This window comes from Helicoverpa zea, chromosome 12, assembly GCF_022581195.2.
Source record: "Helicoverpa zea isolate HzStark_Cry1AcR chromosome 12, ilHelZeax1.1, whole genome shotgun sequence".
Classification (NCBI taxonomy): domain Eukaryota; kingdom Metazoa; phylum Arthropoda; class Insecta; order Lepidoptera; family Noctuidae; genus Helicoverpa; species Helicoverpa zea.
In genome coordinates, this window is record NC_061463.1 from 8,215,441 (window position 1) to 8,241,136 (window position 25,696).

At 37.4% G+C, this 25,696-nt stretch overlaps 3 protein-coding genes across 3 annotated transcripts; 1 reads left to right on the forward strand and 2 right to left on the reverse strand.

The window, feature by feature from the left end:
- Positions 1-571: 571 nt before the first annotated feature.
- LOC124635064 (pyrimidodiazepine synthase-like) lies at positions 572-6,065 on the reverse strand. The gene is made up of 5 exons (XM_047170846.1): positions 5,611-6,065; positions 4,221-4,388; positions 3,078-3,235; positions 1,966-2,202; positions 572-744 (listed from the first exon to the last, which is right to left on the reverse strand). Exons 1-5 carry the CDS (start codon positions 5,762-5,764, stop codon positions 610-612), a joined length of 852 nt encoding a protein of 283 aa, XP_047026802.1. The 5' UTR covers positions 5,765-6,065; the 3' UTR covers positions 572-609.
- Positions 6,066-7,361: 1,296 nt separating this feature from the next.
- LOC124635065 (pyrimidodiazepine synthase-like) lies at positions 7,362-9,115 on the forward strand. The gene is made up of 5 exons (XM_047170847.1): positions 7,362-7,567; positions 7,672-7,839; positions 8,169-8,326; positions 8,412-8,657; positions 8,848-9,115. Exons 1-5 carry the CDS (start codon positions 7,543-7,545, stop codon positions 9,013-9,015), a joined length of 765 nt encoding a protein of 254 aa, XP_047026803.1. The 5' UTR covers positions 7,362-7,542; the 3' UTR covers positions 9,016-9,115.
- Positions 9,116-9,832: 717 nt separating this feature from the next.
- LOC124635063 (RAB11-binding protein RELCH homolog) lies at positions 9,833-23,735 on the reverse strand. The gene is made up of 16 exons (XM_047170845.1): positions 23,354-23,735; positions 22,973-23,143; positions 22,475-22,635; positions 20,948-21,172; positions 20,325-20,644; positions 19,209-19,400; positions 18,030-18,192; positions 17,383-17,548; positions 16,635-17,006; positions 15,977-16,328; positions 15,288-15,572; positions 14,786-14,904; positions 14,073-14,229; positions 13,296-13,504; positions 12,354-12,480; positions 9,833-12,017 (listed from the first exon to the last, which is right to left on the reverse strand). The coding sequence occupies exons 1-16, from the start codon at positions 23,580-23,582 to the stop codon at positions 11,783-11,785; spliced, it is 3,483 nt and encodes a 1,160-aa protein (XP_047026801.1). The 5' UTR covers positions 23,583-23,735; the 3' UTR covers positions 9,833-11,782.
- Between the last annotated feature and the right edge of the window lie 1,961 nt (positions 23,736-25,696).

The following is a 25,696-nucleotide window of genomic DNA, read 5'->3' on the forward strand; positions in this document are numbered from 1 at the left end:
CCGCTTTCTACTATTATAAGTATGTGTAAAGCGACAATGACTAATGACTGAACATCACAGTGTCCTTTTCATTCAGTACCTACAGTTTACTTTTGATAAATCAATCAAAAAATCATTTATTCAAACTTGGTTGCACTTTTTGAACGTCAGGAATTTACATAAGACAGCCCCCAAAACGCCCACCCTTCACCACTTCCTATGTGTTTTTGCTGGGAAGAATAAGAGGCGCAAGAAACTCCCCAGCAAAATATCAGTCTCAGATAATCTACAAAGATCAGCCTATTAAGTATTTGATAAATTACTTAGCTTATGCTTGTTGTGATCTCGCGGACCAGTAACAGCAGAAAGTTTAAATAAAAAAATACATACCTAGTTAACTATTAAATACAGTCTTTATTTAATAAAATTGTACTTACCTACAACTTATTATAAAATATATTGTAATAAAATCTGTTATTTAACGAACAATAATTTTGTGCAACACTTATCACAGACGGAATAGAAAACAAAATTGTCGAAAGAGAAGAGAACGTCAAACATCCATAAGAAATGTGAAAAAATAACTGATAAGTACGCATCAAAAAGATCAACTTTATTTCTTTTACGTGACTAGTTTTCAAGAAGGAGGTCATAGTTAGGCTTAACTCCTTTCACATAAGAGCTTCGGAATTCCAGGAAGATTTCATCAGGTACAGCATACTCCACTACAACAGGGTCTGCCTGCATCTTCGCTAAATACGCCCACTGTAATGAAAGGAAGAGAAGTTTATTACCAATAATAACATGTACCTACCTATAAGTCTATGACCTACTTTGTCTCAGAATCGTTTGAAATTGTCAAAACAATAAAGACTGCTTTCTTTACAATGCATGCCTGATATGACTTTCGACTTCATGTATTTGATTGCCTCTACTAAAATTTGTCTAAGGTGGATCATAAATCTACCGGGGCTGCGGGTTGTTCGAAAGAGATACCGCGGCCCTGGCACATAAAAGGCCTATGACGGAACACGACGGTTTTTAGTCAGTAAGAGTCTGACACTCCCTCACCCACCGCTGCTTACCCACAGCGGGAGGGGTCATTTGATGATTTTTGACGTCGTTAAAAAAAAGGTCGGTCATAAATGTTACTGGTCGATAGTAAACTCACATTTACAAGAACCAACCCTAATTACCACTTTTATCGTCGTAAATACCATGAATAAAAATAGAAAAGTGTTAAGTCACTTTAATGCCGCATAATAATTTATGAGAAGCAGACACTTGGTAATGGTACCTAAGTAATAAGTATTTATGTAAAGTCTAGGTGATAAAACTATGAGGTATTGCACAATATTTTGAAATCAGTTGAAATATTGATCAATAACAAGCACGTGTAAGCCCCACTGAAGGATAAGATAAAACCGTTTAGATTTCACATAAGAAACCCCCATGATTTAGTAGGTATACCTAGGTATGGACCAGTTTCCCAGATTTTATAACATTTAGAACCTTTTAAGATCGTAAATATTTTGTCAAAGACGACCTACTGAAAAACCATGATGCACCTTGCATTGCAGATCGATCTTGACCATGAAAAGTCGTACTGTAGGTATCTTGAAGACGGCCGTTTCTTCCACTACTGAACGTAGGCGTCTCTCAATGAGCTTCAACTACCATCCCGGTTTTGGGCAGTCCGCATTCGTTCACTGCCCGCTACCCTCTTCAAAATAGTCAGTATTCATCGTGCAACGCACACTGCAGACTAAACAATCGGCCGACTGTCGGCCTGCAGGAAGGTTTTTTTTTTGAAAATCGTGAATTTAATCAAAGTTTTCAGTCGGTCCGATACCGAACAAATACCTTATCGATATTTCATATGATGTCAGATTTGGGCTTATGAGCCGACTAAAAATTTGTAGTGTGCACGCGCTCTTATATCAGCTCCATTGACTGTCTGTATATTTGCAGTCAAACCGTACTTACCAGCAACTGATACTTCTCCTTGTCAATTTTGCCGACATCGCTTTTAAGGGCGAGGATCCTCTCGAACCAGGGCCAGATCATGTAGTCAGCATACCCGGGCTCTTCTCCGCCGAGGAATGTGGCACCTCGCTGTATCAGCTGCTCTTGTATGAAGTCCAATGTCTTGTAGTATGCGGTTATGTTCTCTTCGGTTATCGTTTCTGGGGCCCTCATCGATTTGAAGAAAACGCCGTTGAGCTGGAATAGATGTAATTAATTATGTTGTTGGTACTTATGAGCTGGTGGAGTGTGGCTGCTAGTGGGCAGTATTTAATTGCGAGTAGAGTATACAGGAAATTAGTTCGAAACTTATTTTCAAACTAACCTCTTTCTTGCTTTCTTATTCTATAAAAAATATTACCTATGTCTTTCAGTATTTACTTATTTAACTAAGCATGTAGATATATTTGAAATACGTATGAATGAAAAGTTAATATTTTCGTATGAAAAATACGTAAATATTAACTTTTCCAGAATTATGAATGACAACGTCTGCGAGTCATTATTCCGTAATGGTTAGAATGTTTGTTTTAACAATGTTATAAATAGTCTGATGAGTCTTATATAATATGCAGACTTTACATAGGGATAAAGTCAGTATGTTTACCTGCATAAGATGACTTATAAACTTCGTCTATTATATTTATTGAAGACCACTAATAGTGAAAAGTGAGAGAATAGTCCTTTGTGGGTGCGAATTTAACATCTGTTACAGCCTTTTTATCGTCCCACTGCTGGGCACAGGCCTCCTCTCACATGGAGAAGGATTGAGCATTAATCACCACGCTTGCTCAATGCGGGTTGGTGATTTCAGACTTTTTATAGTCCAGGTTTCCTCAAGATGTTTTCCTTCACCTTTTTATCAGCCATTGGTGTCTAAGTATACTTAGAAAGTACATACAAACTTAGAAAAGTTGCATTGGTACTTGCCTGACCCTGGAATCGAAGCCACACCCTCATACTCGAAAGGTTGGTTCTTTACCCATTTAACATCTAAAAGAAATTAATTAACCCATAGATTTCTGGGGGTGGTAACGTTGCCAATTAAATGCGACTAATAAAATGGCACTTACGCCGTCTAAAGCTTGCACGATGATCTTCTCCTTGGCCCTAAGCAGCGGGTCTTTAGGGAGCAGTGGCCTCTGAGGGTACACCTCGTCCAAGTATTCCACAGTTACCAAGCTCTCATAGATCGATACTCCATCAGCGATCTCCAGGGCTGGTACTTTAGCTTCAAGGAAAAAAATCATTAGTAAATAAGATATTCTGAATAGGTATAGCGATTTTCTGTGTGGGAAGTCTTTATTTAGGTGGTCTAGTTGTAAAGTTAGGTATAAGTGTGCTGGTTCGATTTCAGCTCAGGCTTGTTTTAAAGCGCGGTAATTAATAGAGATAGTAACGGTAAGTATATATTCTGTTCTGAGTAAGTATGTCTGAGTGGCCAGTCGTGGTTAAAGCATCAGCCTCTTCACTATAAGGATGCGGGTTCGATTTCAGCTTTTGTTAGAGCGTGGAAATTAATACCTACAGATAGTGACGGTAAGTAGGTTGATACTTAAGGTTAATTATTAACTGCCTCGTTGGTCTAGCTGTCGCAAGTGTGGCTGCTGAGCAACGAGGTCTCGGGTTCGATTCCCGAGTCGGGCCGAAATCGCTTTGTGGGTTTTAGAAGACTTTCACAAAGCAGCCCGAAGCCTGGAAGTTGGTGATTGATTCACCCGTGCATCGGAGAGCACGTAAATGTCGGTCCTGCGCCTGATCTCTTTCCGGTCGTGTCGGATTGCCGTCCCATCGGGCTATGAGAGTGAAGGAATAGGTGCACCTGTGTCTGCGCAAATGCTTGTGCACTATAATATGTCCTGCGCAGTTGGCTAATCTCCTTACATGAGAACAGCCGCCGTAGCCGATAATCGGCTAGGAGGACATCATCATCACTTAAGGTAATTGGTTTAAAATAGACGAACCATCAGCAATGTTAACTGAAGCATGTTAAACGGATCGCCAAGCGATCCCCACTTAGCAATTAGGCTCTATATTTAAGAGCTTCGTTCTCCTGCGAAATATGTTATGGAGTCTATATTATGGAGATTGTCTTTAGAAAAAAGTTTTGAACATAATATTACATAGAGATAAACAGGGAATGAAGAAAATGCAAGTGCCCCAATATGACCTGTCTCGATTTACAAAAAAGTTCATATGCTACACTTTACACTTACCAAAAGCACTCCTAGAAGTGAGCCACTCGGGTTTGTCAACGAGGTCAATGTTCAGCAAGTCATAGTCTATGCCCTTAGCAATGAGCGCGAGCATCGTGCGCTGAGCATAAGGGCAGTAGCGCATGTTGAACACGCGGAGCTTTCCGCTAAATGGCGGTAGGGGATCACCTAAAATAAACGAATTCATAAAATACTAGTCTCGATTTTTCCAAAAGTTTTTTTATTAAAGAACCTCGTCGTAGAAGTAAAATGTGTATTTGCCAGAATGTAGGATATAGTATGTACGTACATATTTTAACATGGTTGTTACAGTAAAAACTATAAAGTCTCACTATAAGCGACTTATAATTTAGTCACGCAAATATTTTAAGTTATTTTAATACATATATAATATATTTTAAGGTACATAATCATGTGGCATTCAAATTTCTGTTTTTTTTTTCCTGAAGGTCCCTCGCTTTAACAAAATAAGAATATTTATCAATAAGATAAGCCAATTTCGTAGGGCTTTATTAAATATTATTCTTGTAAATTTAAATGCACATTGGGTAACGTTTTAAAGAAGTCGGTTAAAAAAGTGTTCGTTAAATGCTGCAAGATTAGTTTTGCGATATGTTTCTTGACACATTTTTTATGCAATTCATTTTTGCATTACCTTCTGATACCTATCTATCTTTTCTCAAAATTATGACCCTCACTCGTGTAAAAGAGCGTCGTCAAAAAAGTAGGACATTCAAGATGAAACATTCAAGAGAAGAGGCATTGTATAATTAATTTTGCTTTTAATTCTTTGAGCCTGTTTAAAATAAACTCAGACAACCTGCTATCTGCGGCCGGTTTATTGTATAATTTCTTGAATTTATTTACATTCTAATAGGGTGCTTATCTCCCCCGTTCAGTAGATAGATACAATGTCTGTTAACTCTTTCAATTATCGGATCAATAGCTCTTCTTTTAAATTACGCGCCAAATGATAATGTTGCCTAAAGCAAAATAATAATATTTGAAGTATGTATTTATTTTATTGTTGTGAAGCATGAATGGAAGAAGATTAAAAAATGTATTGCATATTAAAAGAAAACTAAGTTTTCTTGAACTGGATTTACGTATACATTAACAAACTGCGTAAACTTTACCTGTTATTACGCAGTCATAATTATTTGTACAAGTAATCTGATAAACTACTGGGTGGTAACACTGAAGTTTATTCTATAAACTTGTTTTTTTGTTAATCAAAACTCACGCATTTGGGTCATTTATCAGTATTTGTTTAAGGTTTAGTTTATATCACGTGTATGTACATAGTTAAACTCCAATTAAAGTACAGAGACGAAGTTAGCAATTTTATCTTCACTTTATCTTTTAAATGTGTTGTCATCAAACAACTAACCTTTAGACAGGTGCTTTGTGTTGAAGTTTTTCTTGACCTTGATCGCTGCCATGTTGCTATAAGGTAGAATATATCCTAATGCTCGACCTATCGACTGGACTCCTTGAAGCGAGGAGTACAAATGAGCAGCGAGGCTTACTGTGGACGATAGCATGTCGACCGGTCTATTTAACTGCCCGAAATTCAACACTCACTGCGATATGATTTGATAAAATCATCGACATCAAACAATGAGACGTAAATTGCTTTGTATCTTCGTATCACTTTTTAATTGTTTATAGGTACTTAAATCACATGCAACTAATTAATGTTATGAAATATTTACGAAAGGACCTTATCCACTTCTTGCAGACGCACTACTCTTGCGAGCAAAAATGATTTTTATCAAAATAAAAACATCGGTTGTAAAATTAAGCATGATAAGAACAAAATATTGAAGTCTCAAGTCATTCACTTGGTCGATACCTACGCATTAACCGGCGGAGGTAATTTTAGAACCACGTACCTATCGATCGTTCTTAGCTTTTGAATAAGAAGTTCGGAACTAGTCCACAGTAATGAGGTAGGTACTGTTCATGGCGTAAAATAAAATATGCATGTTGGAAACGTAGTGGGAGGTTGAAACGAAACTATGAGTCATTGCCTGTTTGTAAATCTAGAGGTATACAAACATGTTTATAACAGATGCACGAGATCAGTTGCATGACTAGCGGTTTCTGGAAAGATGACGTGACCACAATAGTAAGCATGATAGGATTAACTCAATCACATTTCAAAGACACCTTTTTTGCTGATTCGTTGAAGACAAAGCTAGCATCCATAATACGTTATAGCAAAAAAGAGCCAGCTTCTTTAGAATTTTAAAGAAGGAATTCATACTGAACATAAAACTAATAATTTGTATTATAAGCGAAGCTTAGAAGTGAGAGTTTTATAAGTCCTGAAATCTAGCACTCGAACTGCGAAACTAGTTAGGTACTTAGTTGCCTTAGAACGTGGATAAAGCGGATAAATAAATACATAAGTCTCAACTTCTGAAATAACATCCTCATTCCTTTCCAAGATATTTCAGAAAAATTAAACCGCTTGGTCATGAAGTAACTGTGTCTAATGTTTATTTATTCAATAGCTGTTTACGGATCTCAGCGTGATAAGCCCAGGCAAATTAAAGGCTAACCTGTTTTTCCACTGAGCAAAATACCTAACAATGTGCAACTCGTGTAATTTTACTGTTTTCTTAAGTGTGTTGCCCAGCCGGGGTAAATCCGTGGAATTTGGAAAAGCATGGGGCCCGAACTACGAAGAAGCATTAAATATTCTTGATTATACAGGAAAGCATTTCATTATCTTAGGAACCCTAGAAAGCTCCACTACAAAATGTAATAGAGTAAATATAGATGCTGCTAACTGCTGCTTGCTGATCATGTGGAATTAACCATCAATGGGTACCATAACAAAACTTGAATGTTTGAACGTCTTGCTTTCCATTTCGTCCATGAAAGTACAAATCACAAGAAGGTGTTGTTATTAAAATATCAATATTTACCACTACTTTGTGTTTTGTTTTTATAATTTTTTAAATGGCATCCGTACCTATCAAGTACGAAAACTGCTTGCTTGCGCATGACATAATTTACTAATAAGTCCAAATTTTAATTCTATGTTGGTAACACTGTATTTTCCCTGACAGTTGTGTGTGACAAAGACAAGATCTTGAAGTTTCTAAATTCTGATAATCACTCAATGGGTTGAAGTGAGAGGTCAGAAGATATATTTTGAAGGCCGGCTGATCCCCCTCACCTCAGTCTCAAGTTGTCGAACGATTGGACCTGATTGGACGGAAAAATCATTACATTTTTGAAAGCCGCTATTGCCAGCTGTGCCGGCGTTCATATTTGCCATACGCTTTACGCAACAAAGAAGTGCAACACAATGTCTGAGAAGCATTTACAAACCGGTACGTAGTATCTCTGCAGTTCTTACAACTCATTTATAAGGCAAATAGGTAATAGAGATATCTTGAAAAGTGCATAGTTAACCTCATTTGTTTTTTTTTATCAGGTGATGTTTTACCGCCGTACAGCGGTAAGCTCCGCTTATTCGCGATGAGATTCTGCCCGTATGCTGAGAGAACTGTCCTTGTTATGAATGCCAAGAATTTGCAATATGAGACAGTATTTGTGAACTTGGATCATAAGCCCGAGTGGCTTAGCAACTTCAGCCCCAAAGGTAAGACTTTGAACGTCTACAAACTAATACCCCGAATCATCTTATTGACTGCTTGTTACAAATGGAAAAGCAGATTCTTATTGGATTGGAAATGTGTTCTTGTGTCCTCCTGAGTTCTGTTAAAATATTTATTGAAAATATGTGCAGTAGGTACAAGAATAAAAACTGTTACACTTCAATAAATTACCAACCTTGTAACAGTTGTTACAAAAATGAGATAAGGTCAAGCTGCAAAAAACCTGCATCCTATCCAATCATGTACTTTGTTTATGCATTGTTTAATTACAATTACTCGTAAAAATTAATACCTATGTAATTTAAATAAACAGGTACAGTGCCAGCTCTAGAGTATGAAGATGGAAAAGCCATATTTGACAGCAACATCATCAATGTTTACTTGGATGAGAAGTACCCAGAGGTGCCTCTGCAGTCATCGGACCCTCTCCGCAGGGCTGAAGACAAAATTATTGTTGAACTGTTCGCTGGGGTATGTTTTCAAAACTCCAAACTTACCTTTGCCAAAAGTCACCCTAGAAATAAATGGTGTCTAATTCAGATTTTTTTCTTTATAGGCTCAATCTGCATTTTACACTGCTGCTTATAACCCATCAGCATTGCAGCCCAATTCAGTAGAAACGTACCACAAGGGCCTGGAGGCTCTTCAATTGAAACTGAAGGAACGTGGCACAAAGTTCTTACACGCTGACACTCCTGGGCTTGTAGACTTCACATTGTTCCCATTCTTGGAGCGATTTGAGGCTCTGCCCCTGGTTGGCAAGCCTGAATTTGAATTGAGCAAGACTAAATATGAGTTATTGGTAAGTTCTGCTGTTGGAAACTGTTTAATCAATGCTAGAGTAATATAAGCCATGATTCTACCTTTTATGTGGTTACTCAATATTAAATTGAAATTATAGGACAAACAGGCGTTTTTTTACAAATCTGTGAATGAAATAATTATATGTCTTGTGTTCTTTTTAAATGTACTAATATGTCATTTATTTACAGGTGAACTACCTCGAGGCAATGAAGCAAGTTCCCGCAATCAAGTCATACTACTTGGACCCTCAGACTCACGCCAAGTTCATTGAGTCTCGCAACAAGGGCGACGCCAACTACAACATGTTGGACACCAGCGCCGTATGCTGCATGCGCCCTAGGAAGAAGAAGGAATAATCTAGAAACCCGACTGAACAATACCTTATATTTATAACGTAATTTGGCATATAATTCCATAGTACACTATAATGTGCAATAAAGTACAAGTTCATTATTACATTTTGTTGTTTTTTTGTTATCTGTGCGCCATGACTCCTCAACTTTCCCCTTTATCAATGGAGTGGTTTTGGGTTTCTACACTTATCAGCAATATGTGGTTTTGTTGACATTGTTATGGCTAATTTAAGGGGATATCAGAGGTCAAAATATTTGCAAATATGTAGTAATGATAAGCAGATAAATGAATAGATAGATGAATATCGGTGTATCGATGTAATATACTTTTATCAATCACAAATCCGCCAACTATTCTAATATAATATCTTAAGTAACTAGCCACTGATATAATCCCAATTGTGCACGCCTCACGATTTTTGCGCAATCTCATAAGACGCAATTTTTTGTATTTTTTGCACAGCCCTACTGCTAGTTAGCGATCTTTGTCGTGTGAAAAGTTTTTTTTTACCATCCCACTGCTGGGCAGCCTGTGACCTATTCTTACTAACATTATTATAAATGTGAAAGTGAGTTTCTTTGCTGCGCATGCACGTCAAAGATTTATGTATATCCTTATGATTATATGTAATATAAAACTATGGAATGTGTTTAATTAAGAATATCATTTGCCTGTTATATTTTCCTTAGTGAACGGGAAATCAAATCACGTAGGTACAGGGCTTAAATGACTAACTGTATTTTGTCGTTATTACAAAAATATAGTCAGGACTCCGTAATTATTATACAAAGGTAGACAAGATAAAATAATAAACAATTGTATAAAATAAAATTTATATATTTCACAAATGTTAACACAACCTCCAATAACGTTAATCTTCCAATCACTGATGTGTCATTAATTCATTACAAAGCACTTTGTTTGCCATCTCATTCAACTAGGTGTTTCAATAACATACAACATACGTACTACGCTAAAGCCTAGTAAATAACATTTACGCTTGAGATTCGACTATTTAACCAGTACTTAGTAAGGTAGCATGCGCGAGGATTTCCTACCTACTATACACTGAATATAATAAATAATTAAAAGTATCTTGATTTTATATACACGACATATAGCGTTACAATTTAGGTAATTCGAGTATTTTCTTAAGTATTTGAAGAAGGTAAGTTATCACATGTGTTCATGGTTAGATAAACATTCAAAGAGAATACGTTTATTTTAGGGGGGAAGCACCATACTAGCTAAAGGTGAATTAATAGATCTGATATAATTAGTTTAATGTTCGAGACCTTATCAATTTAGATAGCCGAAAATAGTTTTACCATGCTTATAATAAAACCTGTAAATTTTTACCCCTTTAAAGTATTTATATGGCGAATATCTTTAGCTTTTGATACACTATATATATACATATTTAGTAACACCTCGACGCGACACCATGAAAGAGACATAATTAGGACTAATCCTAGGCACAGATAATGATCCATTTATACAATCACAATTAAGTACAAATACATTGTATTTTGGAAATATTAAATAAAAAAAGTCATAACAAGATATATATTGCAATAATTTGTACTATCCTAAGCTAAAACAACAACTAAATAATACTAATTAAGTACTTTTCAAAAGAGTACTAATTAAACGTGCATTTTAATATTTGGAAGTTAAATCAAGGCAGTAAATTGTGTCCTAATTCGAAATTACAGAAGACCCAGGTAAGAATCAGTAAAACTTAACGGTCCGATAAGTTATCACGAAGCTTATTGTTTTTAAACTGCATATTGTAATTTATAATTGATACTCAGGTACATATGTTAGCGATGGTTTTTATTAACCAGTATTGATATTGTACATACTGCAATGTCCTGTACTATCAAGTGGAGGACATTGACACAATATTATCAGCAACCGCTAACACAAAATACTAGCGAATTGACTTGCATTTTACATGATTTTTCATCACGAAACATGACTGTAACTAAAAACTTTGTTCAGATTACCTAAATGCTCATTCAAATAATACTCTTTGATAAAAACGATAATAAGGTAAAGTGTTAATATCATTTAGGAATGAAAAGTTTCGTTCAAATGACTTACAATAGTAACATCAAAAGGATCTAAAATGCGCATTTTGGAGATTATTTTATGTCATGAACGAGTTAAAGCACTTTAAAATTTGACTAAAACTAAATGTTTATGGCATATAACGGAATTTGTTTTATTGTTAACAACACTCAGAAACAGTTGTATCTGGTGATTTTCATATGAACCATTTTCCTGTTTACATATACTCGTATGTTAGTCTTTAATGTAAACAATGTTTTATGGATCTACCTCGCAATTACGAGTTTCATGTATCTGTTTCACTATTTATTTACTTTGAAAGTAACATTACATTTTGCTATAATAATATCGTCATATTTTAAGAGACGTGATCTTTTTTAAAAATAACTTATCATTGCATTATGCCACTAACGACCACCCATAAATAATGTTATTTTCTTTTCAGGAAATTTCAATTTACTTTTCCACCAGAAAAAAATATCTCATTCCTCACTTTCACAGAGTTATTAGAACTCTTATATTGCACTTAGTTTAGAAAGGCTTCCCCATCAGAACATCCCTTTCGTATGAATCGAAAATTTCATTCAATTTCAACTGGGTTCTCTCACTTCTACAATTCAACGACCTTTAGGACATACCCGTTGTTTACGTAATTACTGGTACTAAATTTCTCCTCTTTGCTAACCAGTTTTACTGTTATGTTTTCTTCTTAAATATGTTAGGTATATTCATATTAGATTTGGATTGCTGGAACATTTGCGTGACTCTTCTGCCTACTTCTTGGGCGGCCTGTAAGTTGGTATTGTGTCGCGGCGGAGGCTCGCGTGTCGTGTCCCCGGGTGTCCCAGGTCCGGCTATGTTGTGTATTAGGGCTTCTATAGCGGCCTTGTATTGGGATAAAGGAGGTGATTGGACGCTTTCTTCTAGTTTTCTGTTGGGGGAATAAAACATTTATACATATATTCTAAACATGACATGTGTATAGTAAAATATTTATGTTACATAGGTCTGATGTAATAGGGGTTAGCTGTAGACAGTACAACAATCGCCAATAAATCTAAATTGCTTATGGTGACATCAGAATGTAATATTTTATTATCTCACCTGCAAGTGGTGTGAATATTAATATGGGTCTTTATCATAGCTACGCATAGGTAAATTATTGTATTGCAATATTAAAAAAAAAATATCCGACTAAACCTTGGGTTAACCAATTACAGCTAGGTGTAACCGGCCCTAAAACACCATATATTTGTCTGTGACTTACCTTAGTGCAGGCAACAACGCGGGATGATGCCTACAATGATGTACGGCGAGTTGTAATCCCGGAGTAAGCGCGGCGAGGCATTCCCGGGATAGCGTCCCCCGACACACCACACATAGTAGCGACACCGCTGTGTACATAAATAATGTTAAATATGAAAAAAATAGATTTTGGCGCGGTCTCCATTACGTACATTATGGAATGCAATAAACAATATGAGTATGAATATGAATCCACCAAGCCGACAACCAGTCTTACCAAGGAGTATTAGGTTGTCCGGGTAACTGGGTTGGGAAGGTCGGATAGGGCTGTCGTTCCTTGTAAAACACTGGAACTCAACTGCGTCCGGTTAGACTAGAAGCCGACCCCAACATAGTTGTACCAATATGTTTTCTTAGTACCTACTCAACGAGAACATTGGCGTTTTGGTGTAGTCTAGCCCTAAATGAAACTGGCAAGGTACCTAAACATGACTGAGTATAGGTAATTGCTACTAACCTTGAAAGTAATTTAATACCGATTTTAGGGTTTAAAAATGATTATTATTTTTTATCAGCTCATCTTTCAGACACCTGCATAGCCACGTGGTAATTACACAACTTTGGAAATGCTTGTGCAAAAGTTGGGTTGGTTAAATTTGAGAGATTTTAGGTATATGTATTACCAAGAATAAAAGTCATGATGACTTGCTTTTCTAGAATTGTAACACTGTAATCGACTGATTCCCATCTACTAAAAGTTATAGCTACTATTATTTTTAAGAATATTTGAAAGAACATTCATCCAATCCTAATTATAAAGTACAAAACTTAAACCTTTTTGAACAATCAGAAAAAAGTAACAGCCAATCACATGTTCCAAAAATATTGGTACCCATTGAGTAAGGGCAGAACTATGCACACATATCATGCAAACTCCTTTCCTATAGAAGATTTTAGCACGTACCTTTTTCCGAAACAGCATGATTATCCACTGTGGGCAGTACTAATATTGCCAACGCCTCAGCTATCCTGGCAGACTCTTTGCCAGTCAGTGCCTGGTTGCCGAGCATGTCCTCGACGGGCGGCCAGCACTGCGCCTCGCTGTCGAGGCCACGGATCAGACATGTGCGGGTTACACTACCCCACGAGGATATTGCTTCTTCGCGGACCGAACTGACGGAAAATAATTGAATTTATTGTAAAGAGCGAAAGAAAGTAAGTAAATGTTTGCAAAATATGGTATTCATTTAAATGGAAACTTGGCATTTCAAATATGGTCCTGAACAAGCATTTGGATTGGCCAATTTTTTGTTCGATATCTCGGTCGATTCATTTTCTTTTTTATGCTTAAACACGAAATTGCATGATAACCAGAAACATATCCATGGCTGGTCATTGTTGACAAGTCGAGATTCACCGTGTTCGGAAAGTCACATGAAATAACAAGTCTTGGTTATTTTTACATACACTTCTTATTGTTTGACAGTCTTACCAAGCGCTTCCCAGTTGCACAGGTTAAGGAGGTCAGATAGGCAATCGCTCCATGCCATCTTTACTTTGGAGCCCTTAGAAACTTCTGCCGGGGCTGAGGGATTGTTCGAAAGAGTTACCGCGGCCCTGGTACATAAAAGGCCTACGACGGAAGAGTCTGACACTCCCTCACCGCTGCTAACCCACAGCGGGAGGGGTCATTTGATGACTTTTAGCGTCGTTAAAAAAAAATAAGGCCTTAGAAACTCACCCATCTTCATCATGCAGTAGCGCCATGACGGCGGGTAACACCTGTCGCTCGATGCACTTCTCGTTGAGGTCTGTCGCGTTCACCAGCTCCGTGATGATATTCGCGATGTACATACGGACGGTACTGCCGCTCGTACTCTCACAACTGCTAGCCGCGACTGTGCGGAAACAAAGAAAAATCATTTATTGACACAACACAAGAGAAACATAACATTGCCCGGGCAACTGGGTTGAGGAGGTCAGATAGGGCAGTCGCTCCTTGTAAAGCACTGGTACTCAGCAGAATCCGGTTAGACTGGAAGCCGACCCCAACATGGTTGGGAAAAAGGCTCGGAATATGGATGGACAAGAGAAACATAAAAAGGGGAATAAAAGAAATAGAAAAGGTTGTGTTTAAAAAATACGGCTCCAGATGAAATGTAGATTGAACAAGACCCCTAAGACTTTTTATCCACGATAATTTTAAAAATTATCGTGGACATTTTACATAATGGTGTAGGAAGGAATACATAGATCTTAAGGAAACCAGGACTTTTAAGTCTCTGTATGAGAAGAGGTCGTACCCCGCACGTGGGACAATATACGGCTCAAGATGAGATATATTTTTAACAGTTTTTGTTGAGACAATAAATTGAATAAATAATAAAGCACTTTATCCAGATAATATGGTAAAACTTTAATTTGAATAATATTAAACTGTTGTCTGATACTCACACTCCCTTAGGTGTTGTAAATAGAAATCGAGTGAGTCTTCCCTGTGCTCCACCACCCATTTCAGCGGCACGGAGAATATCTTGACTGGCAGGCCGCGGATGCTGCTGTATAAGATCCACCTGAAACACAAACAATGTTCATAACTTTGTTACTTTATATAATTGACTATGACAATATTCGTTGAAATATGTGACTAAGATTTTTCAAAGTTTGTATTCGGTTTACCAATTTAGGTAAAATTCAATTACAATTTTCTCAGACTTTTGGAAGAATTTCGAGTTTTTTTCTTTTAATCCGAATAATTACTTCTAACTACGGCTATTAATAATTGGGTGCTAATGTTCGAAATACGAGAGGATTTCAAACCGCCCGATTCCTGGCTTGTTTTATTTCATCGAAACCGAGTCTATGCCCCGCAGTCGCGTGAACAAATAGACCAAACAGAGCATTTATTTGCTTCTCTTTTAAAATACAGATACATATTTTGAGAATTAATACTTACTTTTGCAAAAATTCTCCATGTTGTATCGTATCTTCGAGCGCAGGTAATATAGTCACCAAATATATTCCAACTATTATAGTAGTATCGACATTCACAGGGTGTAGTTTTTCCATCTTATGTTCTAACTCAGATATGGCATCATTAAATATAGGTTTCAGTATATGCCTTGTGAATTGTATGCCAAAATTGTCCACGTAACTACTGACCACTGATATAAGCAGTTCGTATATCAATGTGTGACTTAGAACCTTTGTATTTGTGGCCACTTCTAGAATTTGTTTTAATCTGTAATGGAATGGCCCATAGATAATTAAATTATAACGAAATCTTCTTCATTACTTTTACTAGATTTTTTTGAGTCATGCTAAAATTTCCGCGTATCTATACTGATATCTATATTATTTCTGAAGAGTTTGTTTGTTTGAGCGCGCTAATCTCAGGATCTACTGGTCCGATTTGAAAATTTATATCAGTGTTAGATAGCCCATTTATCGAGGAAGGCTATAGGCTACTTTTTATCCCGGTACGGGAAGTAGTTCCCACGGGATGCGGGTGAAACCGCTGGCAGAAGCTAGTGTAAGATACTTTTAGAACATCCTTTAAATTCATTAAGTTTGATGACCCAGGAAGTATAGGGTCCATAAAAATCGTCAAACATTAAGTACAAATATAAAACCAGTATTACTCACGTGCTAATAAACCAACTTAACTCCGCCCATCTAACCTCAGGCTTCTCCTTAACAATATTATTCGCCGCTACCAACAAAATCTTCGAGTCTACACCATCAGTGACGTAACACTGTAGATCCATAAAATATTCCTGTTCCTCCAGCGGAACTTCTTGTAAATTAACAGTTTGAGTATCACAGTTACCGAGTGTCACATCCCTAACTATTTGTACATTGACTACGTAAGCCAGTTCGGCTAACACTAACACTCGCATCACGTCTAAGTATAAGAGAACAGTCTTCCATTCGTTATCACTGCACGCTTTGGTTAAATTCGACATTATTCGACTGCATAAATCCGTTGAGAATTTACCTGAAAAAAAACATGCAAATTATGAAGAGTACATTGTTATCGCGAAACGTCACTACAGGAAATTAGGTTATACATTACTGCAGAGTCTGTTACTTCGCGTTAAAAAATACTGCATGCTTTTTTCAGTTATAAGAGGCAGATTTTTTAGGTATAAAATTAATACATGAAAGTACTACATTCACACGAAGCGATAAACAAAACAAAAGAAAGAGGATGAAGTTAACAAAATACCAATATAGTAAGCTAAACCCCAATCGAGTTTATAAAAATAAATAAATAATAATACGCATAAGCAAATCAACTTACCAGCAATCAAAGCAGTCCTAGCGAGTACAGGCACAAAAATATTCACAGTATCCTTCACACACTTCTCAACGGGATCCTTTAAGAAGTTGAACATCAAACTCTCTAGTTGACTGTACTTATGTTCGGCCACCGGACATATTAAACAAGCTGATTTGAGTCCAAGAGTTCTAATTTCGAGTTCATTGGACTCGCACATAAGTACCACAAGACTCAAAAGTAGTGATGTGCATAACTCGATAGGTACGTATGGTGCGATGGCCATGCACACTTGGCTGGCTAAAACTCTTCGCTCCGTAGAGCGGGAAGCTAGAAGTTCGGCTATTGTCGATAAAACTTCGCCACTGCCCCCCCATTTTACTACAAGGCAGGTTGCTGGAAGAAAGTTTATGAATTATATAATACTGAGTATTAAAATGTAATGTCTATGTGTCAAAGGGATTTGAATTTTTTTAATGAACGATTAAGAGAGAATATGGGACAAGATGCAAGTATAATTCGGTAAAGTCATAATTATGGAATAATATAATCTGGAGGCCACATTTTGAAATTTATTTAGAATTTTAATATACTCTTCTTTTTAATTTACTTCGCTAAGCCGAAACATAGACGCCATAACAATTTCAATGTTTTTGTTTTAGCTTTACCAACATCGATAGTTTTTTCTACTAGAGATGGAACACAACAAAGTTCCATCCCTATTCTATACTTTAAATGTTCGATGCATTTTAACAAGAAACATATTGCGTACCTTCACAAATAGCCCTAGTATCGTTAGCATCGGGTTTCTTCACGAGTGTAAGCAGTGCATGTAGCACCCGCGCCCGCCGGGCGCCGCCGGCCGGCAACAACGCGGCCGCCGCTGCCACTAGCGCCGCCGCTGACCCGCGACGTGCTACTAACGTGTGGGGTAGTAGCTATAAAGATATAACAAGATATTAAAAAAAAAAGTTTGGTTTGAAGGAGGATTGTAATGTGTGTATTTCAGGGTTTGTGAGGTTCCTACCATAGAAAGTAATGGACACAAATTAATTTCTTTTTTATTTAAATCCATCTACCGAAGTCGTTTCTAGAACCGAAAAATATAAGCTGTTAAGTAACGGTTGAAGAATTTTGAGTCAGCATAAGGTTTTTTTTTATCTTAAGATTCAATAGAGGAGCCAGCCAGCCATTTCATTATGAGTCCTCGCCCATCGCCGATATACATGCAAGCACGGGACCATGGCGGACATCGCGGAATCTTGAGTTTGGTGACTTACACGAAAATCGTGATTATGTACAAGGGTACACAGCTAATAACTGCATTGCGAATGCATCATTACAAAAGCACGAAAGCATCGTTGTAAAGTCGCCATATAAGGTCCTATATTGAACTAGATAAACATAGATCATACAAACCCGTGGCAGAGTATCGGCAACTAGGTTCAGCAAGCCCGGCAGGGTGATAGGCTTGTCGCTATTCACCAGCTCGGCGAGCAAGTCATTAGCGAGCGGCTCGTTCAGATTCAGTGTTTCACAGCACCAGTTTAATATCGATACTTTCAGTCCGTTCGGAATACCACTGTGAAAAGAAACAAGAAAATCTGGTATGAAAGTAAATGTATATTGAAAGGGGATGTGGAGGTATACTAACGCTTTTTAATTGGCTTCCAATGAACTGTAATGTTTTAATATATTTTCTTTAATGAACCATAAAGAATGAATGATGTTGCATTGTTTTAAGGGGTGGTTCTTGAGGCGAAGTAGTTACTGGCAAAAACCTTACTACTTGTTTCAAAATTATTTCTCATCTCATGCAGGCTGCCCGCCCACGTTTACTTTAGGTAAGACAAATAATCGGACCGATTTTTTGTAGGACGATCAAACCAACTTTTTTAGGACGTGAGCGTTGCACTATTACTATCACAGTGCGTTCTAATTTTCTCCAACTAAAAATCGGTCACCGATTTATCGGACATGGGCGATTAGCCTTAAGCTTGGGTTTCCTAGGAAAGCGGTGCCGACATATAGCGGCCGTAATATTACCAGCCTAATTTATGCCAGCCTTTATTATGTGGAAAGTTCCACAGCCGTTTTATCACACCGTCATAAACTTTTTTTTAGTTGTATTATACTTACTAACCTGTTTTATTTAATATTTCTCAAATTTCACGACACCAATTTTGTTTTAATTGACTTTTTCTATAATCTTTACTTTTTATATTATTTATTGCTTCGTGGTTACGAACAAAATCTATTAAAATTTCGTCGTCCTCGCTGCTCCAAGAGTTGGAACTCATTTTTTACGTTGTTCCGAAAAAAAAACACAAATACGGATTAAAAAGGCTTCACCGCTTTCAATAAAACGTTCACCAAACAATCTGACACCGTCAAGTCGGCCGTCATGCAAATGGCGGCACCGCTTTTTGAAGTTACGGTGTACGTTACCGCTCTCTATGAAACCGCCCCATTTCGTTTACATAGACAACGTTCTAGTGACGTCATTCACCGCTGTATTACGGCCGCTATATGACGGCACCGCTTTCCTAGGAAACCAAAGCTTTAGGCAATGATGTACCTAAAATTCGTTTATCTTACCTATCAATCCACATCTCCTTGCTATTAATCTCGATGCTATTATAGTCGTACTGCACTCGTGTCCACTCGGCGTCGTTGATGCTGAGCGTCTCGTCGAGCGTGGTGACGCTGCCGCGGCGCAGCGGCGACGCGCGCTGACTGTCGCCCACGCCGCCCGCCTCGAACGAACTTATGTTCGAACCTTTGCGTGTTCTAGAACATACGAGATCGAAAAATTATGTTACATTATGGATAAAGTCAGAAAAGAGTACCTATATCAGAGGCAGTCTGAAAGAAGCGCCAGTGGCAGAAAAAATAAGAGGTCAACGCTGTGGTATGGGTATGTCTGAAACGCATGCTACAAAAAGATGGAGGAAGACAGAGAAAAAGCTGGATTGTCTCGAAAGAGGACATGAATAAGAAGGGAGTGGATGTTAGAAAACTACACAATCCACGGGTGACATAGGCCATATTTTATCAAGATACGGAAAAAAGTTCCCCTGGGACGCGGGTAAAACCGCGTGGGACATCTTGTGTGAATATAAAATTTCTTCCAGTAAAAATTAATTGAAGAGAAACCACATTGATTTAAAATCATCATGACATCCAGCACCTTCAAATACATTGCTAAAAAAAGAAAAATATCGAAACAATTGCAAACAATAAAACATTTAGATATCAATGACACAATTGCACATACATTAGCATACAATGAATGCTGTAATACAATATAAGTCTGGCATTGTAACAAAATGCTTGAGATAAACACATTTTAACATATGTACTAGGAAATAAATGATCAATACGAATCGCGGAAACTGCAAACGCTCTATTGAAATTATTGTAAGATGTAATCCTTGTGCATAAATGTAATGTTAATTCTTCAAAATTCCACATCCCTACCACAGATTACTATAATGGTTACTACGTCCCTTCTAATATTATTGATGCGAAAGTAGCTCTTTCTATCCAGCTCCCACGCAAGCCGTTTTAAATGAAATTGGTACAAAGAGAGCCTTTAGATGAAAAAAAAAATTACATGGGCCACTTTTTATCCAGGTGCGGGAAGAAGTTCCCTCAGGACGCTGATGATATCGCAGGGAACAGATAGTAGTAGTAATACATATAAAGACTTACATAGCACTATTTTTTTCACTGTCAATCATCTCAAACTGCTCTGGCGTAGCACTGTGAGTAGAATTGCCACTTCCATAGTGATTCTCAGACGCAGTACACGTAATAGGTTTAGCTTCCACACTTTGTTCCACCCTCTGTACTGACAGCAGCTTGTCTTCAGGTATTTGAAGGTCTAGGCCTTTGCCCTCAGAGGCAGGGCTTGTGAGTGAGTTGAGACTGACTATGGCAGCATCATATAATTTTTGGAAGTTCAGCTTTTCAGTTTCTAATGCTATTACTTTTTGTTTTAATAGTTCTATCTCTTCAGCTTGGATGAGGAGCTGTAAAAGTTGAGAATGAGGTTTAATTTGATATACTTATAAATGGTAGTGTACATCTGTTGGGTTTCACCAGACCTAAGTATAAGTACTGGTCTAATTTGAAATTTTTCAGATCATATAACATAGGTAGAAATTAGAAAACTAATAATCTAGGTATATGCAAAAATAAATAAACCGAACTTTAGCCATCACTAGATAACATAATCAAGAAGACAGCACAGCTTATATATTGTTGAGCTCACATAACTTATCTATTGTTGATTGCCAGTAAATAAACTGTTGTCATGATAAACAAAGTCTTACCTCATGGCTCCAATCAGTCTCATGATCTATGGACGTCTGACAGCTGACGCACACATTTCCTTCATCAAATTCAGTCTGACATTCAATATCTGCATATGACCAGTCCATTTCCGTAGATACGTCTACTTTAGCGGGACTGATACTCGAAGTGTTACCGCGGAATAAAGATACTAGGCCCGCTGGTCGCGGCATGTTGAGGCCTACATCATCCCAGTCTTCAAACTCCTGAAATTAATTATGTACATAATAAAATAAGAGATGGCTTTTCAAAAAAATAATAATATTATATAATTCGATAGATTTTAAGGCGAAAGTATGAAAAACTTTCATATTTATTAGAAAACTAGCTGACCCGGCGAACTTCGTACCGCATTTTCCTTATTTGCTCACCGTTTAGACCTACCCTGGACTACGACAAACATTTTAAAACCAAAATCAGCTCAATCGGCCCAGCCGTTCTCGAGTTTTAATCAGACTAACGAACAACAATTCATTTTTATTTATATAGATTTGTTTCCAAAATCGCAACCAATTTAAAAATAGGCCCTAAATGGTGCAAGATGTGCAGATCCACAAATAGCAGAGTGAGAGATATCAGAAATATGCTACTACATTTCATAAACATTGTTCCAACTTTTACTTGTAACAGTAAAATTACTGTTTGTTACATAATTACATCCAGCACTTATGTTATACAATATGTATTGTACATATGTAAATCTAGTCAAAGAAATTGATTATACAATGAATTACTCAGATCTTCTATACTATAGATCTACAGTAAAAGATGTACATTCTACATCATAATTAGCACACTGATATAATAGCTTACACAATTAAAAAAAAACAGTAGCTTCATACAGATATCTCATTAAAATGCAAATTAAAATAACATATGAATATAGGTGTGCAAGCAGTGCATGTCACTCATTATTTACACTATTATTCATGTTCTGCATGTGCGTTCTTTGTGTAATCAGGGCATAATTACTCATGAATAAATATAAGAAAAACTAATGGTAATTGAAGATGTAACACAACTAATAAGACCTTACTTACTTATATAGCAAAGATGGTGAACCTTTAGTGGCTTATATGCAAAATTAACTAGCAAAAATACGATTTTATATTTGCGTGCCTTCATAACAAATGACCAACAATAAAAGATTCAATATTAGAATGCTACTTTACTTTTAAAGGCCCTATTTTATTTAGATGCAAGAAATAGTTCCAGTGAAACATGGGTAGCACACCCATGTGCTACCCATCTTTCTACTATTTCTAGATAATTTTAGTTTTGATTTGCATTCTAAATAATCAAATCAAAATCAAATCAAATCATCTTTATTATCAGGCATCAAAGGCCCATAGATAAATACCTTAAAGACTAACATACATATTATATTGTACAAACATTGTTAGTATATATAATAATAATATATATAGTAATAATGACATGTCCAAATTATTAAGCTCCATGCCATCCCTGTTATGCATGAATTGTATTGAAATTGTATCAATTCTTACTTGATCTGGATTTTCATCAGAAAACGTGATGGAAGTGAGTTTGTAATCCTGTAGGAGGAGGTACTCATTGATCAGAAAGTTTAGGGCTCTCTTCTCATGAGGCTTCAGGGAACGATGGTCCGATAAATCTTTAGAACTTTTGTCTAGTGTTGATTCACCATCTGAAAGATTAATTATTAAAATTAAAAACCATGCAAGTAATTAATTGATGGCATTAATTAAAAATATTATATCCTGTTTAGTATGTGCTTACTTCATATTTTCCTTTAATTGTAACTGAACAAGACCACATATTTAATTAGAGGTAGTTTCCTTATTATTTTTAAGCATTATTGCTATTTACAACATATTACACACTCCAATAATTTGGGAGAAAAAACCTAAAGCAGTTAAAGGAAAATAAACAGTAGTGTGGCACCATACCTAATTTTTAATTTAATTGTTTGTACTACAATGTGAGTGAAAACAGTGAGCATTAGTATTAAATGTGACAATTACCAGCAAACTGTGTGAGGTTGGCTCTCAAAGAGTTGATAGTCTCTCTAGCCTTGCGCAGTTCAAATTCTAGAACTGCAACATCCCCTCCACTGCCCCCTCTGTCACCACCCCCATCCTCCGAGTAGCGGGCAGTATCCAGGGAGTCAAGAGTGGCCTGACTTGGCGTCCGATCTACATGACACAGTTGACGTATTTTACATATAAACTTATTACTACAAAAAGATATTATTTAAATCTGTTTCATTTATTAAAGTTACCAAACAACAGATTGGTATAAATAGTCTCAAGCACTGTTAAGATGTCGTGACTAAATTATTTTATCAATAAGATTACCGATACGCAAATCAAAACAAAACTTACAACAACAAACAAACAACTTACGCATCGACGAGAATTCAGATGCTCTAGAAACATGTTGCTCAAAATTGCCAGGATTTGAAAAGAATTCTCTGAGCTGCGGTAATTCTTTACCGCTCTCGACAAGCTCTGTGTGCAGCTCCAAGGCAGTCAGGAAGTAATGATCTTTCAGCAGTTTCGTTGCTATGTCCTCGTAAGCTAAGTGAGGTGATGCTGCGAAGGAACTTTCTTCTATGTCCTTATAGGGATTCATATTGCAACAGTAGATTGATTACATGCCACATGTAATGTAATACAATAATTATTGTTTTAATTACACGTCAACTTTTTTCACGATTCATTAAACGTTTTTTCCAGTTTTTTCATAGGAAAACAATAATCCACAAAAACTACTGACAAACAAGTCAACTTGACAGTTTACTTAAATGACAAATTGACAAATAACCATAGATACAGTAATGACAGTTTAAGTTTTTAATGATAATTTACTGTGTTAACATTATTGAAACCATTGACATATATTCTAGCGATAGACAAGAACATCCATAGATTCTCGCCACAGAGTGTCTTTGGTTAGCACGTGTGCCTAGAATTTTCAGCCGTTTTAAGTGTTTTGGTGAACTTTTGTGACTTAGTTTTGTGTTTGTGTGTTGTCCTTGTGTTTGTCTCCAGTGGTGTACTGTTATTTCGGTAACTTACTAGTTGTTTATAAGCATAATGGATCAAAATAAACCTCCCGATCCCGATCCTCCCGACATCTCTGCATATGCTCCTCTTTCCCCCAACTATCCGCTATCCCAACTCGCTGATGTTGCTTGCAGCATCGCGGACTCCCAGACCCCATCAACCTCGTATACCAGGAAACGCTCCGGAGATGATGCTAACATTAGCGTGTCAACCCCGCCATCCAAACAACAAAGGAACCTAGTTGGCCGCAGCAGGTACTCAGCTACTGATAAGGCACCTTTTATCGTTCATGTCTCTCGATTGGAGCCCCAGCCTAACGCCGGTACCTCTCTACACCCTGTTACTTTCGGAATATTCCTACAAAAACATAATATTACTAACGTTGTCCGTGATGGTGTTAAAAAAGTTGGTAGGAACCGTGTGTCTGTAGAGTTTAAATCCCCTCAGGATGCAAACTCATTTATTATCAACAGCATTTTACATAAGAACTGCTATGTTGCCTCAATCCCCACTTTTAATATAACTAGGATGGGAGTTGTGACTGGTGTTCCCACAGATTTAAATGAAGAGGAAGCCCAAAAATACTTACAGGTCCCTTCAGGTTGTGGTGAAATCCTGAAAGTTCGTCGCATAAGCAGGAAAGTAGTTATAGATGGAGTAACTGAATTCAAGGCAACAGAGACATGTGTACTTACCTTTGATGGCCAAGTATTGCCTCAAAGGGTTTTTTGCTGTTACACTTCCCTTCCAGTTCAGCAATATGTTTATCCCACCATCCAGTGCCGTAAGTGCTGCAGGTTTGGTCATGTGGAACTAGTGTGTCGGTCCAAGCCTCGCTGCAGTAAGTGCGGCCATGATCACCCTGGTGATGGTTGCAGCACTTCTGAGGCGGAGGCATTCTGTGTGCTCTGCTCAGGGAATCATTTTGCAAATAGCAAGTCATGCCCGGAGTTGGGTAGACAGAAGGCCATTAAGACGGTTATGGCTGAGAAGTCCCTTTCATATGCTGAAGCTAGCAAATCTGTCCCACTTGCTTCTCGCAATTATGCGAATGCTGCAAAAGCAGTTCCCGCCCCCACTCAGTCATACCGCAAAACTGTTTTCCTTAAGCCAAGGACCCATGCCCCTCTATCTCCCTCTTATGATAAAGCTGCCCATCAGCAGATTATTAACTCCCCTGCACCTTCACAGCCTGATGGCTGCGCTCTGAATAACCCATTCATTGATAGTAATGTTTCCTCAATAATAGATATACTTATTAAACTTCTATCTACAATCCTATCCACCAATAATACCCAATTACCGTCCAACGTTGCCTACCAATTAACTAACCTTTTATCAAATATTAGAAATGGCGCCTCGCCAAGTATTCCTTCAATGGAATGTGAGGAGCGTGTGGCATAAAAAGCACGACCTCATATTCCTCCTCAACAAATTCAAGCCTCTGGCTTGCTCTGTAGCTGAGACTTGGCTCACCCCGAGTCTCAGTTTTAATATACCACTATTTAATATTCTCAGATGTGACAGATCTGATGGCTATGGAGGGTCGGCTCTCCTTGTTAATAATCGTGTCCCCCTCTCCACCTTGTCCCTTCCGGTTCTGGATGGTGATATGAATATAGTTGCGTGTAGAATTGAGGGTATCACTGTTTTATCGGTGTATATTTCCCATCCTCAGCG